Source organism: Chrysochloris asiatica, unplaced genomic scaffold (genome assembly GCF_000296735.1).
Source record: "Chrysochloris asiatica unplaced genomic scaffold, ChrAsi1.0 scaffold00007, whole genome shotgun sequence".
In the NCBI taxonomy this organism is placed as follows: domain Eukaryota; kingdom Metazoa; phylum Chordata; class Mammalia; order Afrosoricida; family Chrysochloridae; genus Chrysochloris; species Chrysochloris asiatica.
Window position 1 is genome coordinate 19,372,051 of NW_006408525.1, and position 16,437 is coordinate 19,388,487.

Sequence of the window (16,437 nt, forward strand, 5' to 3'; positions counted from 1 at the left end):
TGTACTGAATCTTTATGCTGTAGTGGGAAGCATTGTGGAGATTATAGGCAAAGATACAGGACCATTGAGCAAGCTTCAAACAGGCTGTGAACAGAGTAATAAAAGGAAGAGATTGAAGGAAGGACCATTTCTACTAAAATATTTCTAAGAGAAATATTGCCGGCAAGGAAGTGGGAAAGGGGAATGAGGCAATTAAAGCCTTAGGGAAGACAAGAAGTGATGGGCTATCCATCAGGTCGGTAGGTACCTTATAGAGATAGGGATAAAAGCAAAAGCTGACATAGCGGCATTTATTCTTTTGCAAGCTTCTGCTTTCAGCTCTCCTTTACTTCCTATACCTGGAGAGCTGTACTTTTCTAGGAGCATGTATTATATTTAGAAGAGTTAAACTGCAGTTTGTTTGTAAATGTGACATATGCTAACGCTCATGTTTATTTAGAAAAGTTCTTAAGTCTTTAGAAACAGATCATGAGCTTTCTTTAAAAGAAACCAATTAATCCTTTGTCCCTTCACATTTTTAAATACAATCAGTTGCCTTTAAGCAATTCCGACTCTTGGTGAGTCCATGTAAGCCAGTAGAGCTGTGCTCCACAGGGGTTTCTAGTGGCTGAAATTTTAGCAGTAGACCACTAGGCCTTTCCTCCAAGGTGTCTCCAGGTGGACCCAGACTGCCAGTCTTTCAATCCGCAGCCAAAACAGTGATGTTTCAGCACCCAGGGACTCTTAAATCATAGCCTTCTTGTAAGTAAACTATTAGTTTTAATATGTCTAATTCATTTTGTTTCTTTCAGCAGCAGTCTCCATGGAAGGTTTCAGCTGGGGTAACTACATCAATAGCAATAGCTTTATAGCCGCTCCAGTTACCTGTTTTAAACATGTGAGTAGACAATATCTGACTTTACTTTTAAATGCTTAGTTACTGTTTAAATCTGAAGGTACAATGACACCTTAGAAAGTCTTTGTTTTATGTCCTGTAGTGGGAAAAACTTTTCTGTTAATCTAATGAATTAATCATTATTAATAGCTAAAAATTTCTGTAAGCTTATAGGTAAAAACTTCACAGGAAGAAATTGCTGTTTGAAATTATATTAAACAAGGAAAGTACTAGTCATTCATTTTTCATATTGTGTTGAAGATATAAAAAGATTCGTTAACAATTTCATATGGTTCAACCTAATATTAGAAACCACTCGTCATGTATGTCATCTAAATCTTTGTGCTTTCCCCTAAGTTTAAAATCGCAAAACAAAAAAATTAGTAATGTAGTATCATAATGGATTCAAATTTGTCATCTATATTGTGAGAAGCCCTTTGAAAGATGTTCTTTTAGCAAGTAGATTATTACAGAGTATCTAAAGTACTTCCTAATTATCTTGAAATGTATCTGGTGGTAATTTCTAATCCCATTCTTCTTGATTCAGTTATCTGATCAGTTTTCGTCAATTCTAATTATTAAACTTTAAGCTTAATGTGTATTTAAAGGTTCTACTGTCTGTGCATAGAATAAAAAGCTATAAAAGTTAATGGATGAAATTTTTGTTTATGCTTACTGTTCTGTTAATTTACAATTAATTTTACTTTTAAATACCAGCATGTGAACAAAATTGATCTCGGGTTCCTGATGTGGAAATCTAAATATATTTTCATGCATTTGTGGCCAGCAAAGAATCTTGATCAAAGCCAAGCATTTTAATTTCGTTGATAGGAATGTCATTCCTTCATTTTATAGTTTCATATTTTCCTCAGTGGTATGTGGACTATATCCTAAGAGGAATCTTAAATACTCCATGTCATTGTAAAGTATGTGATTGATTTTGCTGTAATCAGGTGATAGTAGTATTGCTTTTGTGTGAGGTATATTAAGTTCATGCAACAGCAGCTTTAAAAAGAAATACAAAGCAAATCTTTTACTCTCCTGTCTGGGGAGAGCGCTTTCTAATGATAAAAAATTCAGAATTAGACTTATTGCTCAATTACAGTAACTCTTTTATCCCAGAATCCTGGGACATTTATTTGTTGCCTTGTTCCGATTATATCTTTTATGTCTTTTTTGTCTTTTATCTTAACATCCTAGAGACTTTTATGTTTTAATATGATAAGCCATGCCTCAAGTTTTTTATAAAAGCAGTCTGGATGTAAATAAGTAACATTTCAAAGCCTCCACATCACAGTGTTTTATTTTATGTCCGTACCGCCATACCTGATGATTTGTTGCTAAGTGTTGTTGAGTCCATTCTGACTCCTGATGATGACCCTATGTAGGGTTTCCGAGGAGCTGCTGCTGGGTTTGAACCACCTACCTTGTGTTTAGGTTAGTTTGGTGCTTATCCTATAGCACCATACCAGGACTATATTAAAGTTCTTTGCAAGAAAACCTCTTTTAAAATAAAAAAAACCAGCCAGTTTTGGTTTTGGGTAAGCCCTGGACTACGAACCACAAGGTTGGTGGTTCAAATCTAGCAGCTGTTCCTCAGAAACCCTATGCAGGATTGCTAGGAGTCGGATCCAACTCAACAGCACTTAACAACAATGGAGTCCTCGTATGGCGATGTAGAATCAGCACTGGACTGCAAGCCACAAGGTCAGTGGTTCAGACACACCAGCTGCTCCTCGGAAACCCTGTACAGAGACGGTATGAGTCGGAACTGACTTGACAGCACTTAACAGCAAATCATATAGATTAAAGCATTAGTATCAGTCATGGCTGAGGTAGTAACATAGCGCTTCCTCTTTTTCACTTAAAACTCAGGCATCTTCTCTCAAGTATAAGAACCCCGTGCACTCCTGCTCTGCTCCTTTTCTTGTCTGTCATCTCCTTATCAAACAGGAATAATTGATAGTGGTAATTCCATGATGTTTTCTTCCCTTAACCAACACTTTTCATTTGAAGCTATTTGGTTTAGGATGTCAAACCTCAGCATTGATTTTTGTCCCTTTAGAGTTGGCTTTTCATGGTTCTCTCTGAGGTATAGGTATCTGACTCTGTAAACATTACTGTCAGGAGTTGCTAGGAATATATAGCCCTGCCTGCTGTTATCAGTCTTCCGAGACTTGACACACCTGCTTTTCCAATGCTTCATCAGGAGCCCCTTTCCTACCTCCTGCTTGTATGCTTGCCTTCTCTCCTACCTGAGACTGAGATTTCAGGCGATTCATTTTCAAACATAATTTACAAAAAAAACCAGTGTGTAAAATGCAAGCAAAGCTGTTGTGATTGTGTTAGGAACTTGTGGGAGGGACAGAGCAATGGCTGCCTTGCATCTTTAAGTTAGCCCAACCTCTTCTCTTGCAATAATCAGTATCCCCGATAAATACTACATCTTCTAGTACTTGGATATTATTCTGATTACTTTCATAGACATAGAATTTCAAGAGTATGGATTTCCTCCTTCCATTGTCTTAACTGAGAATGAAGATTCTGCAGTTACATCATAAAAATATGTTCTCTTCATAATTGCTATACTAACACATAGTGGCTTATACTCATGTACAACAGTATCTGACAATGGTTGGTTTGTTGATCATTTAATCAGTAAAGGAACTAAAACTCAAATTGTCGTTTAATGTATCCACTTTTTAGTAATCTGTATATTATGAGGGCCTTGTATCTGGTACATCTTTCATTTTACGTAGGTGGAAGTGTTCAAACTTTCCTTTTCTCTAGCAAATACTAACTCACATCACAAAACAGAGGAATCTGCATGTTTGGTCTGGCAGAAGTGGAGATTTGGCAAGAAGAGCCTTTGCCCTTGCACCCTGACTCCTCCTTTCGTAACAGCCTAAATTGGAAAACCTCCAGTTTAAGTGATACGATGAAGAGTTCTCAAATCACAATATATGTGTAATCCCTAAGAAGCATCTAGCTGATCCATGTGTGTTCAGGATATTTGACTTTTGAAGTATTCAATGATTTAGTTTGGTTTTAGTTTTTATCTTAAGAATAATCTTTTAAATTCTGCCATCCTTTACTTCCCATCATTTGCCTTATGAGAGCGCGGAAACATTTCTTTCTTAGGCACATGAAAAATGTGCTAGTAGCAGATATGTACAAAACCAGGCTAAAGTTAAAATCATAATTGTCCTCCAGTTGCGTATTTATAGACTTCAAATTTCTTTTTTTGGGGACCTGAACTTTATATGCTGGTGTAAACTATATATTGTGTCATTGTTAAGACTGAAAATATGGTAATCATTCTGCTTTTTGCTCCCTTGAAACTAATCATAGTTTTGTACCAAAAGTTCTATGTACACATGTATGCTAATGAATTAAAGCTGGGTTTAACTAAACTTTTTCATTATGCCTTCACAGATACACTTAGTATATTACGTACATGATACATTCTAATTCTTTTGTGTGTATGCCTGATCTATGTGGCAGCTTCTTTGGTTGTGTGTGTTTCTGTGTTACAGGGATTTTTGTGTGTGTATTGAGAGCAGAAAAAGTAAAGCATTTTATTGTGTATGTGTAGTAATAAATGTTTATGGTAAAACTCAAAATTTCTTTTTCAGGTATGTTTATTATCAGTAAACACTTTTTTTCAAGTTTAACCTTTTGTTTTTTCCCTAACTTTGAGTACATGCACACACCTTCAGCTGTTTTGAAAAGATGAAAACAAATAATAGGACTTTGTGTCCATTTTAAGTAAAGTTTGTCTTCACGATGTTATCCTAGATTGCAGAATTCCTTTTTACTCTAAAGTAACTAGAATCCATGTCTAGCACTTGTTCATGCTCCATCACGGCTCACTGCTGTGACTGGTGCCTGGAAAGAGAGTCTCTGCAGGAAAGCGGTGGGCTCAGACATCATAGGAATCACCTGGGTTTTGTGGCTTAAAGCCTAAGTAAATGTAGAGAGGGGGTTTTCTCTTAAGTTTGCTCTACTGTCTAATTGTTTTTCTAAAACCCTCCCAATTCTTAAACAGCATTGAATTTTTTTTAGCTGTTTTATGTCTCTTAAAATATTAGCCACTGCTAGCTCTCATTTTACATTTGCATTGTGTTCTGTCATCCTTAATCATATTTCCACCCAAGCATTCCCATTTCCTTTTTTACTATCTCTGCTCCCACCACCCCAGAAAAGTAAATTCTGGGATCAAATCAAAAGGTGAGTGGATTTTGTGGAGAAGGAAAAAACAGTTTCCTTTCCCATTTCTACATTCTACTGGTCCCAGTAAATAATTTCAGGAATTATATATAGTTCCTCTCTAGTTACCTTTCTGTAATGTTTCCTTCCCTCTCTTGGCCAAATGATATTTCATCTTTCTCTACTAGAAATACATTCTAGTAGTCTTAATTACTTTAATGGTGGATTTTTGTACATTCTCCATATTTATTATTCAAATAGATTCTTTCTTGGTTACTTTCATGCTATTTCAGGACAGATCTCTTCCTACTCATAACTCTTTGTTAATACTGAGGATCATGTGTATTTATCAGAAGTTACAGGTTGGCAGCTCTTTAGAGGGAAATCTGTATTTCTGTAGTAAAACTTAGTGTGTGCAGTGTGTCAGCCTTCCAAGAGTGAATTACTAGCAATGTCTGGAAATGTTCTTGAAGGGCACAAAATAAGACTTCCCACACAGCTTGATAAAGTCCGTCACTCAGTCAGGTGGAAGTATGTCATACATTTGTGTTGGGGAGCCCTCAGCATTTGGATTTGGCCATGTCCTGCAGGACCTTCCTGATGACAGCTTACCTTGCAGGAAAGGAGAACCGCTCCCAGATAGCCCTCACGAGTGGCCCTGGAGCAGGAAGTGGTGACGCAGATCTTCCTTGTTTGGGAGGAGCCTGAGGTGGACCTCCGTCCTGAGTCTGGAAGGTAAATTTGTTGTTACCTGTAAATTATGGTTCTGCTAGTTCATACTATGCCAATCCAGACTTTCAAAGGTATCCCTCCTGCCAGCAAGAGAAGACAGATGACTTGGATGAAGATGGCTGTTAAGCCCTGGGTCATTTAGTCTTCCACACCTACAAATATTTGTTTTAAACAAAGGGCAGATATGTCTATTCAGTGAACTTATTTCAACACATTGAGCACCTACTATGTGTAACTATGGTGCTTTTTTTTTTGTTGTTACTGTTTTTGTTTCTTTTTTTTTTTTTTCTTATAGCAAACCATATGGATTGGTTTAAGAGGGCCTAGCAGAACCACAACCTTACAGGCAAGAACAAATGTCACTTTCTGCTACTTTCTCCTATACCAATCCAGACTGTAAGGACCAAAATATAATACCCCACTAAAGTGAACATTAACTTTGGTTTTTAAGCAAGCACATTGACACTTCGTTGTCTTTAGTAAAATATGATTAAGTTAATCAACTCAAACAAATGTAAGGCTTTTATAAAAGTCCGTATGACCGGTTGTCATAACTAGAGTAAAAGGAAGTCCTGTCCAAATTTATTGAACAGTGTGCCAACCTCTAACATCTAACTTGTCCTGCAATGCAGTATAATCATAGCTCTTTCTTTTCAACAAAAATAAACTCAATTCACAGATTTGGCAACCAAACAGAGAGGGATGGATTCCCTGCATTAATTTAATATGTACATTTAATTTAACTGCATGTATCTGCTCTAATTGGTTCTTCTTCACAGAAATTACTACATGGTTTTTACATTAATAAATGTTACCTTAACTTATGGTACTTAACATCCTTCCAGCCTCTCCTTTTCTGATCATACCTGCTGGCAATAGGGATGGCCCTACAGTCTAGAATGATATAGGGGGAGATAGCAGAACCTAAAGGGTCCAATCTTTCATTTTAAGAAAGAAGAAAGAAATACTCATGATAGATGTATCATTTTTGCACATCTGGGGGAGACAGTTATATGTACCCTTTAAGAATCACAAATGATTGAGATAAGTCACTGTCTCCGTCACTGAGGTATATTCATTGCTCACTACGTAAAGCAATAGCCATTAATTCTGTTTTTGGTTTCCAGACGGACCCTAGTTTAGTATTACTTGAGGGTAAGGGCTGAGTTATGTTTTTAGACTATTCTTCCTGTTGGATTAGCATCCACCAAGTATGAGGGACCTTGCATGGAAGACATTTGCTCGATGTTCTGATTGGCTTGTTCATATAACTCCTTGATGTCTTTGTTCATCTTTGAGGCTATTTTGTCTTTTCCTGATTTATTCAAAATGTGAGGTCTTTTTAACCTTACCTAGTCCTTTTTTCTTTATGATCAGGGTTCTAAATTATATCTGTTGAGAAACTGATTATCAAGGGCCACAGAGACTATTTAATATTATCAACATTTATATGCCTAAATGCATTTCCATCAGTTAGTTAATTTATCTTTATGTAAATTCCAAGTAATTGTGTTTGCGTTGAGTTTTAAGGATAAAAATATAATGGAAGTTGTAATTTGGAAACATATGTCAGATTTTGGAAAACTCCCTTCTTGAAACTCATTTACTCAATTTTCTGAGTCCCCATTTTAACTACTTGGTACAGAGGCTAATGATGACCAGTTGTAACATTGAACAGTTTCTCTTTGTTGATAGTTAGTTCCGAATGAGAAATTTTGAAATGACCAATTGTTTAACAATTTACTATGGTATATATACACATCTTGAAAAATTCTTCAGATCTCCCTTTTGAATGATTTTATTCATTTTTTTCCCTCATGTCTATTTTAAAAGACTTTATAGTCCATGAATTTAACATAAATTGAGAATACAGACAAGTAAGTTTTGTTGCTCCTGCTTGTGTTACTGGAAACTTCCTTGATGATTGGAATTATTCTCCTTTCTGTTCTCTCATCAGATCTTTTACAATTAAAGGTTAACATAAAGCATGTTCATTCAGCACATAACTAAAAATAATAGATCTTTTAAATCAGCTTTATCTTGTAAAGTCAGCTAATCACATTTGTAACTCAGCTTTACAAATATTGCTGCTCAAGTCTTATACCTGGACAGTATTGGATTTTGAAGTCAGCACGGATGTATTCTGATTTATGTGAATTCTCTTCATCTTGAGCTTGACCTTGATGCTGGCTTTTTCCAGAGAAAACTCTGTGAAAAGGAGAATAAAAATTATATTTTTAAGGGAAAATTAATAGATTTAAAAGGGTAATTTTTGTATGTTATTTCCATTATTGATTCAATGCTTTGTTTTGAATATGTTTTATACTTCATGTTAACAACAAGGTGTTAATTTAATAATCTTTATATACAGGCACCTATGGGAACCTGCTGGGGTGATATCTCAGAAAATGTGAGAGTAGAAGTTCCTAATACAGACTGCAGCCTACCTACCAAAGTCTTCTGGATTGCTGGAATTGTAAAGCTAGCAGGTGAAAAAAATAAACAATAACTTACTGGGAAATGCCAATGATATTGGTAACCTTTTATAAGAAAACTTTTTTTTTAAGCACTGCCAAATAAATAATATGACAATAGGGCAGGGGTTGGCATACTTATTCTGTAAAGAGTCAGAGAGTAAATATTTTCAGCCTTAAGGACCATATGTTATATGAACTGTCACAACTAAATTGTACCGTTGTCTGGTGAAAGCAGCTGTAGCAATACATAAATGAAGGGTGTGCCTGTATTTCCATAATTTGGCCAGATTTGGCCTGGTGGTGGTTATAGTAGTAGGGAAATACTTTAAAAAGTAATAAAAAGTGATAATGTCCATGATACCAAGAATAAACAAGTGTTGATAATTTCCTGTATCTTGAGTTCCTCCTTTCTCTGTATTCCCATCACCTCCCCTGCTCCCCATCCCTGGTTACCTTGTTATTGGTAAAATCAATGTGTTAGGTACCTACTACATTAGATAATGTGGACAAATGATGTGCAGAAGTTGAAGACGACTCCCAGCCATCATGTGATAGTGGGCTCAGTATAGGAGGGCACTGAAGTTACTTTGGAGGAGGAGCAGCCAGTTCAATAGGAAAAGCTGTCTAACTCCTAGTCTTTCAAGTCTCACCTCTAGCCAATCTCCTTAAAATGCCCTGCTGTCTACTACACACTGCTAATAGACTGCATCTACTGTAAAATGAGCTTAATTCCACTTTTCTGCTCAAGCATCTTTAGTGCATTTTTCCTAGCAGGTTCAGGGTACTTAGCATTTAAGGATATTGTTGAATTGCATGTTAGGACACTGGCCAGAGTCTCTGTTACTCCTCAACATGAATGGCCTGTTCTAATAGAGGAGGCTGGACTCCCTCTTCCCCTCATACAGCATAGTCTTTGCCACATCTGTGCCTTTGCTTACTCTTCTAAAAGGATTCCATGCTCTGTGCCTACCTGTATTAATTACCCAGTTCAGTCCCTACTTTTCCCTTTTAACATTTAACGTTCTCTGAACTCTCACATTTTCTACACCATAATTTAAAAACAACATCTTTTGTTACTGTCATAGGCATTCAAGTCAGTTATATTTAAATAGTTCTCAGATGTGCATTTAATATCCAGGAATTATTTCTACCATCCATCTCTGGTTTTCCATTTGTATTTTATTTAATTGTATCATATCTTATTTTATGTTAATTCTATGAATTACTGAATTTTAAAACTGAATGTTTTTAATGCTGTAAATCCTTGTCTTAGATGAACGCATGAAAATACTGACTAAACCTTGCTCGTGGCCTGAAATACAAGCTTATTAGCTCTGTTTTATACCACAAAAGACCTTAAATTAAACTTCTGTCTATTACCAACATAGATTTATTAAATTATATTCAGGAGCTCTGGTAGTGTAGTGGTTACGAATCGGTCTGCAAACCTTAAGGCCAGCAGTTTGAAACTACCAACCGCTCCGCGGGAGAAAGATGAGGCGTTCTACTCCCGTAAAGATTTACAGCCTCGGAAACCCTGTACAGGGTCGCTATGGGTCAGAACTGACTCGAAGGCACTTAACAGCAACAACATATGTTATGTGCTTTTGCTTTTTCCAATAAAAAATGCTTCCTATTTGCCTTTATACGTTTTAAGTAATTGCACTTACTTTTATTTGTGCTTATTAAATTTATTACCAGTGTTTTAAAATCTGGTTATGTTGTTTAAGATCTTTCTAGATGCTGTTGAGTCGATTGGACTCACAGCGACGTTACATACAATAGGATGAAACACCCTGGCCCTTTGCCACCATCACTGTGGTTGCTGTGTTTGAGCCCATTATTTAAAGCCACAGTATCAGTCCTTCTCCAGGGTCTACTCCCTCCTGATCATACCCAACATACATGAGACAAAGTAAGAAGCATTCTGGTGGTATTTCTCCCAAGACAGATTGTTCATTCTTCTGGAAGTTAGTGGTGTATTCAATACTTTTAAATCAGTACCACGATTCAAGGTAGTAATTCTTCTGTCTTCTTTATCATCAACCTTTTACATGCGTATGAAGCAACTGAAAATACCTTAGCTTAGGTCAGGTGCACCTTGGTCCTCAAAGTGTGACCTCTTTGCTCTTTAGCACTATAAAAAGGTCTTTTACAGCACATTTGTCCAGTGCAGTGTGCCTTTGATTTCATAATTGTGGCTTCAATGGGTGTTGATTACGGATCCAGGTAAAATGAAATTCTTGGCATCTTCAGTTGTTTCTTTGTTTGCCATGATATCACTTACTGGTCTGGTTGTAAGGATTTTGGTTTTTTAATGTTGGGGCATAGTCTACACTGAAGGCTGTTTGTTGTCTGTGATCTTCTTCAGGAAGTGCTTCCAACCCTCTTCACTGTCAGTAAGCAAGGTTATGTCATTTGCTTATCATGAGCTGTTAATGAGTTTTTGTCTAATTCTAGTGCTGCAGTCTTCATGTCTGTCTTCTCTATTTTGCTCAGCATACATGTTGAATAAGTATGGTAAAAGGATACATCCCTAACACAACATCATTCTTGATTATAAACCATGCAGCATCCCTTTGTTCTATTCTGTTAGTCTATATACAGGTTCCACATGAGCACAATTAAGTTTTCTGGAATTCCCATTCCTCCCAGTGTTATCTATAATTTGTTATAATCCACACAACTGTGATTGCTTTTGCAAAGTCACTGTACTGCAGGATAATGCACTGGATAACAAGTTCAGTTTGAACCACAGGGTTGGCAGTTCATACTCACCAGTAGCTCCTTGGAGCCTCCTTAACAGTTCCAACTCCTAGCAGCAAATGTCTTTCTGGTGTTGTCTCCTTTTCAGCCGAGAATCATCGTACATCAACAGTGATAGCCTTCATTATCTTTCATTACACATCCTCTTCTGAATGCAACCTGAATTTCTATTCATTCCTTGTTTATGTACTACTTGCAGTTGTTTTTGAATTACCTTCAGCAAAATTTTACTTGCTTGTGTTATTAATGTTATCTTTGGATAATTGACACATTCTGTTGGATCACCTTTCTTTGAATGGGTACACATGCATATCTCTACCAGTATATATTCGCCAGGCAGCTGTCTTCCACATTGCTTGGCATTGAAACGTGAGAACCACCAGCTCTACATCCTTGTGTTGAAACATTTCAATTAGTATTCTGTCAATTCCTGGAGCCTTATTTTTCACCAGTGCTTTAATTTCATTGCAGCTTGGGCTTCTTCCTTCAGTTCAGTCAGCTCTTGATCATGTGCTATCTCCTGAAATGGTTGAACGTAGACCAGTTCTTATAGATACAGTGATTGTTTGTTCCTTCTATCATGTTTTGATGCTTCCTGCATCCTTCAGTGTTTTATCTTAGAATTCTTCAATATTGCAACTCCAGGCATTTTTTCTTCTGTACATTCAGCTTGAGAAAGATACATATAGCATGTTCATAACCTTTTGGTGTTCTAACTTCAGATCTCTGTACATTTTATATACTAATTTCACTTTGTCCTCTCAAGCTACTTTGCAATCTTGTGTTCAACTTTTTATTACTTCTTCATTTCTTCCTCTCACTCACTTTATCTGCTATTTAAGAGTTCAAGTTTCAGAGTCTATTCTGACATCCATTTTGATTTTTTTTCTCTTTTATTTTTCTTTTTGTTTTTGTTTCATATATGATGTCCTCGATGTCTTCCCACAGCTTGTCTAGTCTTTTAGTCATTGCTGTTAAGTGTGTCAAATCTGTTCTTTAGGTGGTCTGTAAACTCAGGTGGGATATACTCAAGGTTGGAAAATATACTTGGTGATAGAATATATACTTATATATACTTGGTGATAGAAATGATGCTGGAGATCGCATGATAGAATTTTACAAGACCAATGACTGTTGCTAATACGTTTTTTAAATACTGTAAAAGACATCACCAGATGGAAAACACAGAATTCAAATTGACTAACTCTATGAAAAGAGACGGTGGAAAAGCTCCATATTATCAGCCAAAACAAGATTCAGACTGTGGAACAATCTGAATCTGCTCATTTGCAGATTCATACTAAAGCTGAAAAAAATTCCAACAAGTTCACAAATATATATCCCACCTGAATTTAGAGATCATCTGAAGAACAAATTTGGTGCCTTAAATACTTAAGACTTAAGACCAGAAGAGTTGTGGGATGACATCAAGAACTTCATATAAGAAGAAAGCAAAAGGTCATTAAGAAGACAGGAAAGAACAAAAAGACCAAAATGGATGCCAGAAGAGACTGAAACTTGCTCTCCTGTGTAGAGATACTAAAGCAAATGGAAGCAGTGAGAAGGTGCACAGAGCCACTGTACCAAAAAGAAATGGTTGATGATCAACCATTTCAAGAGATAGCATATGATCACGAGCCAGTGATCCTGAAGGAAGAAACCCAAGGTGCAGATGCATTGGCAAAGAACAAGGCTCCAGGAATTGATAGAATTCAAACTGAAATCTTTCAACAAACTGATGTCGTACTGAAGGCACTCACTCATCTGTGCCAAGAAATTGGGAAGATAACTACATGGCCAGCTGACTGGAAGAGATCCGTATTTCTGCCCATTCCAAAGAGAGGTGACCGAACGGAATGCGTAAGTCTTTGGACAATATCTTTGGTAATCCCATGCGAGTAAAGTTTTACTAAAGGTAATACAAAAATAGCTGCAACCATCCATTGACAGAGAACTTCCAGAAATTCAAGTCAGATTCAGAAGAGGATGTGGAACAAAGGAGATATCATTGCTGATGTCAGATGGATCTTGGCTAAAAGCAGAGAATATTACAAAGATGTTTATATGTGCTTTATTGACTTCATAAAGGGTTTTGAGTGCATGAATCATGACAAGCTAAGGACAACATTGTGAAGTATGAGTATCCTGGGACACGCGATTGTGCTCATGAGGAACCTGTACATAGACCAAGAGGCAGCTGTTCAAACAGAACAAGGGAACACCAAATGGTTTAAAATTAGGGAAAGATGTGCACCAGGGTTGTATCCTTTCTCCATATTTACTCAGTCTGTATGCTGAGCAAATAATCCAAGAAACTGATTTATATGAAGAAAAATGTGGCATCAGGGTTGGAGGAAGACTCATTAACAACTTGTGATATGTAGATGATATGACCTTGCTTGCTGAAATTGAGGATTTAAAGTACTTACTGATGAAGATCAAAGACCCCGCTGCTTTCAGTATCTGTTGCATCTCAATGTAAAGAAAACAAAAATCCTCACTACTAGACCAATAAGCAACATCCATATAAATGGAGAAATGATTGAAGTTGTCAATGACTTCATTTTGCTCAGATCAACCATCAGCACTCATGGAATCAGCAGTCAAGAAATCAAACAACGTATTGCATTAGGCAAATCTGCAAGTTGAACAGTGAATAAGGAAGACCGTAGAAGAATTGATGCATTTGAGTTATGGTGTTGGAGGAGAATATTGAAAGTGCCATGGACTGCCAAAACAATAAACAGAGCCATATTGAAAGAAGTACATCTAGAATGCCTCTTGGAAGCCAGAATGTCCAGAGTTCGTCTCTCATGCTTCAGACATATTGTCAGGAGGAACCAGTCACTGGAGAGGAATAAATGTTTGGTAAAGTGGAGAGTCAGAGATAAAGGGGAAGTCCCCGAACTAGATAGATTGGCACAGTGGCAGCAGCAATGGGCTCAGGAGTAGTGATGTTGAGGTTGGCTCAGGACCAGGCATTGTTTCGTTCTGTTGTACATAGAATAGGGTCGCTTTGAGTGGGTACTGACTTGATGGCACCTAACAGCAACAATATACTCAAGGTTAACTTAGTAAAGCCTTATCAAATAAAACTCTTGTGTACTTGTTTTTATTTTCAACTTCAGCTTGCATATAAGCAGTTGATGGTCTTTTTCTCAGTATTGTCAGTCAGCTCTGGCCATGTCCTGACTGATGATACTGAGCTTTCTTCAACATCCCTTTCCACACATATAGTCAATTTGATTCCTGTGTATCCTATCTGGTGGCGTCCGCATGTGTATTTGCCATTTATTGTTGAAAAGATGTATTTTCAATAAGTAAATCTTGTGAAATTCTATCGTGCAATCTCCAATGTCATTCCTACCACCAGGAACATATTTCCTAACTAGTAGTTCTCTTTGTTTCTGTTTGTCTTCCAATCACCACTAATTATCAACACATTTTGATTGTAGTTTTATCCATTTCAGACTGTAGAAGTTGTTTTAAAAAGAAATCTACAATTTCTTCATCTTTGGCTTTGTTGGTTGTTAGGCAAATTTGAATAGTCTTATTAACTGAACTACCTTCTGAGTGTATGGATATCATTCTATCACTGACAGCGTTATATTTGTGGATAGATACTGAAATTTTGTTTTGACAACGACTGTAATCAATTTGTCATTCCCAGTACAGTAGACCATATGATACCTGATTTCTAAATTCCTAGCACCAGTCCATTTCAGCTTACTAATGACTTGGATACCCATCTTTATGTGTTCCATTTCATTTTTGATGACTTTCAATTTTCCTTGATTCATACTTGTGTTCATTCCACATCCAATTATTAATGGATGTTTGCAACTGTGTTTTTTTTCACACATCCGCACATGAAGGTCCTGGAAGCTTTACTCCATCCACATCATTAAGGGCTACCTTATTTTGAGGTGGCATCTCTTCCCCAGCTGTAGTTTGAGTGCCTTCCAATCTCAGGGGTTCATCGTCAGGAACCAAATAAGACAGTTTTCCACTGCTCACAGTAATTTTTCAGAAGTGTATCACCAGGGTCTTTTTTCAGTCTTTCTTAGTCTGGATACTTCACTGAAAACTTCACCATAGGTGACCCTGCTGGTATTTGAAATGCCAGTGGCATAGCTTTCAGTACCATAGTAACACACAAGCCACCACAATGTGACAAACACCTAATCAGATATAATACTCTTTGAAGCATATTATGATAAGCCTTCACTAAGTTGCTACAACTTCAGTTTCCAAAGCCACACATTCTAAAACTCTCATTATTGTTTTCACTGAGAATTTGTTTCTATAATACAGGGAATTATAGGTAATAATTCAGTATATTCAAATGAAGGAAGCCATGCATTGGAAACAAACTAATTACATTGTCCAATAAACCATTGGTTATCAAAATTTTGCCTATGGACGTACATCATCAGATCACCTGGGAGCTTGTTAGAAATGCAAGTTCTTAGGCCCCACTCCAGATTAGAAATTGGAAGTGTGGGTCTCAGCAGTCTGTAAGCAAATTCAATTAAGTGATTCTCCTGCAGCTAGATGCACACTAAATTTTGTTAGCTGCTGCTATAGCAATAGCCTGTTTTATGTTTCTCTTTCTGTAGTGATTGATTTTGATGTGTGTAGTTTGTTGATTTCAGGTTACAATGCCCTTTTACGATATGAAGGATTTGAAAATGACTCTGGTCTGGACTTCTGGTGCAATATATGTGGCTCTGACATCCATCCCGTTGGTTGGTGTGCAGCCAGTGGAAAACCTCTTGTCCCTCCTAGAAGTAAGTAGCTTAGTACTCTTGTTGTTATTAAGTATCGTGGAATCAGTTCCGACTCATAGTGACCCTGCACAGGTTTTCCGAGGCTGCAGATTTTTACGGGAGCAGAAAGCCTCATCTTTCTTCCATGGAACAGCTGGTAAATTCGAACTGCCAACCTTGAGGATAGCAGCCCGATTCATAGCCATTACGCTACCAGAGCTCCTTAGTACTCTTACATAGTTTAAATATGAATACTTGAATTCACACATAGCAACATTAAAAGCAATACAGAAATTAAAATAATTTTGTGTTTATTTTGTGTTTCAAATAATTATTTACCGCAAAAATCTTTGTGTTTTTTTTTTCTATTTTTATTCAACTTATTCATTATTCTAATCAAAACTGAATTGCAGGGAAATTGGCTATTATTTTTCCAAATAATTTGTAAAGCCTATCTACTTTTTGATTAAGAGTAACTGGTTATTTCTTTTGTTTTAGCTATTCAACATAAGTATACAAACTGGAAAGCTTTTCTAGTGAAACGACTTACTGGTGCCAAAACACTTCCCCCTGATTTCTCACAGAAGGTAAGGACAGGATCTTAGAAAGG

The 16,437-nt window shown here is 36.8% G+C and overlaps 1 protein-coding gene across 1 annotated transcript in view; it reads left to right on the top strand.

The window, feature by feature from the left end:
* MBTD1 (mbt domain containing 1) overlaps positions 1–16,437 on the top strand; it is a 61,686-nt gene that overhangs the window by 26,855 nt on the left and 18,394 nt on the right. The window contains exons 6-9 of the mRNA XM_006832416.1: positions 795–877; positions 8,187–8,304; positions 15,714–15,848; positions 16,326–16,414. Of these exons, the coding sequence (XP_006832479.1) occupies positions 795–877; positions 8,187–8,304; positions 15,714–15,848; positions 16,326–16,414 (425 nt within the window). The remainder of the gene's footprint in view (positions 1–794; positions 878–8,186; positions 8,305–15,713; positions 15,849–16,325; positions 16,415–16,437) is intronic.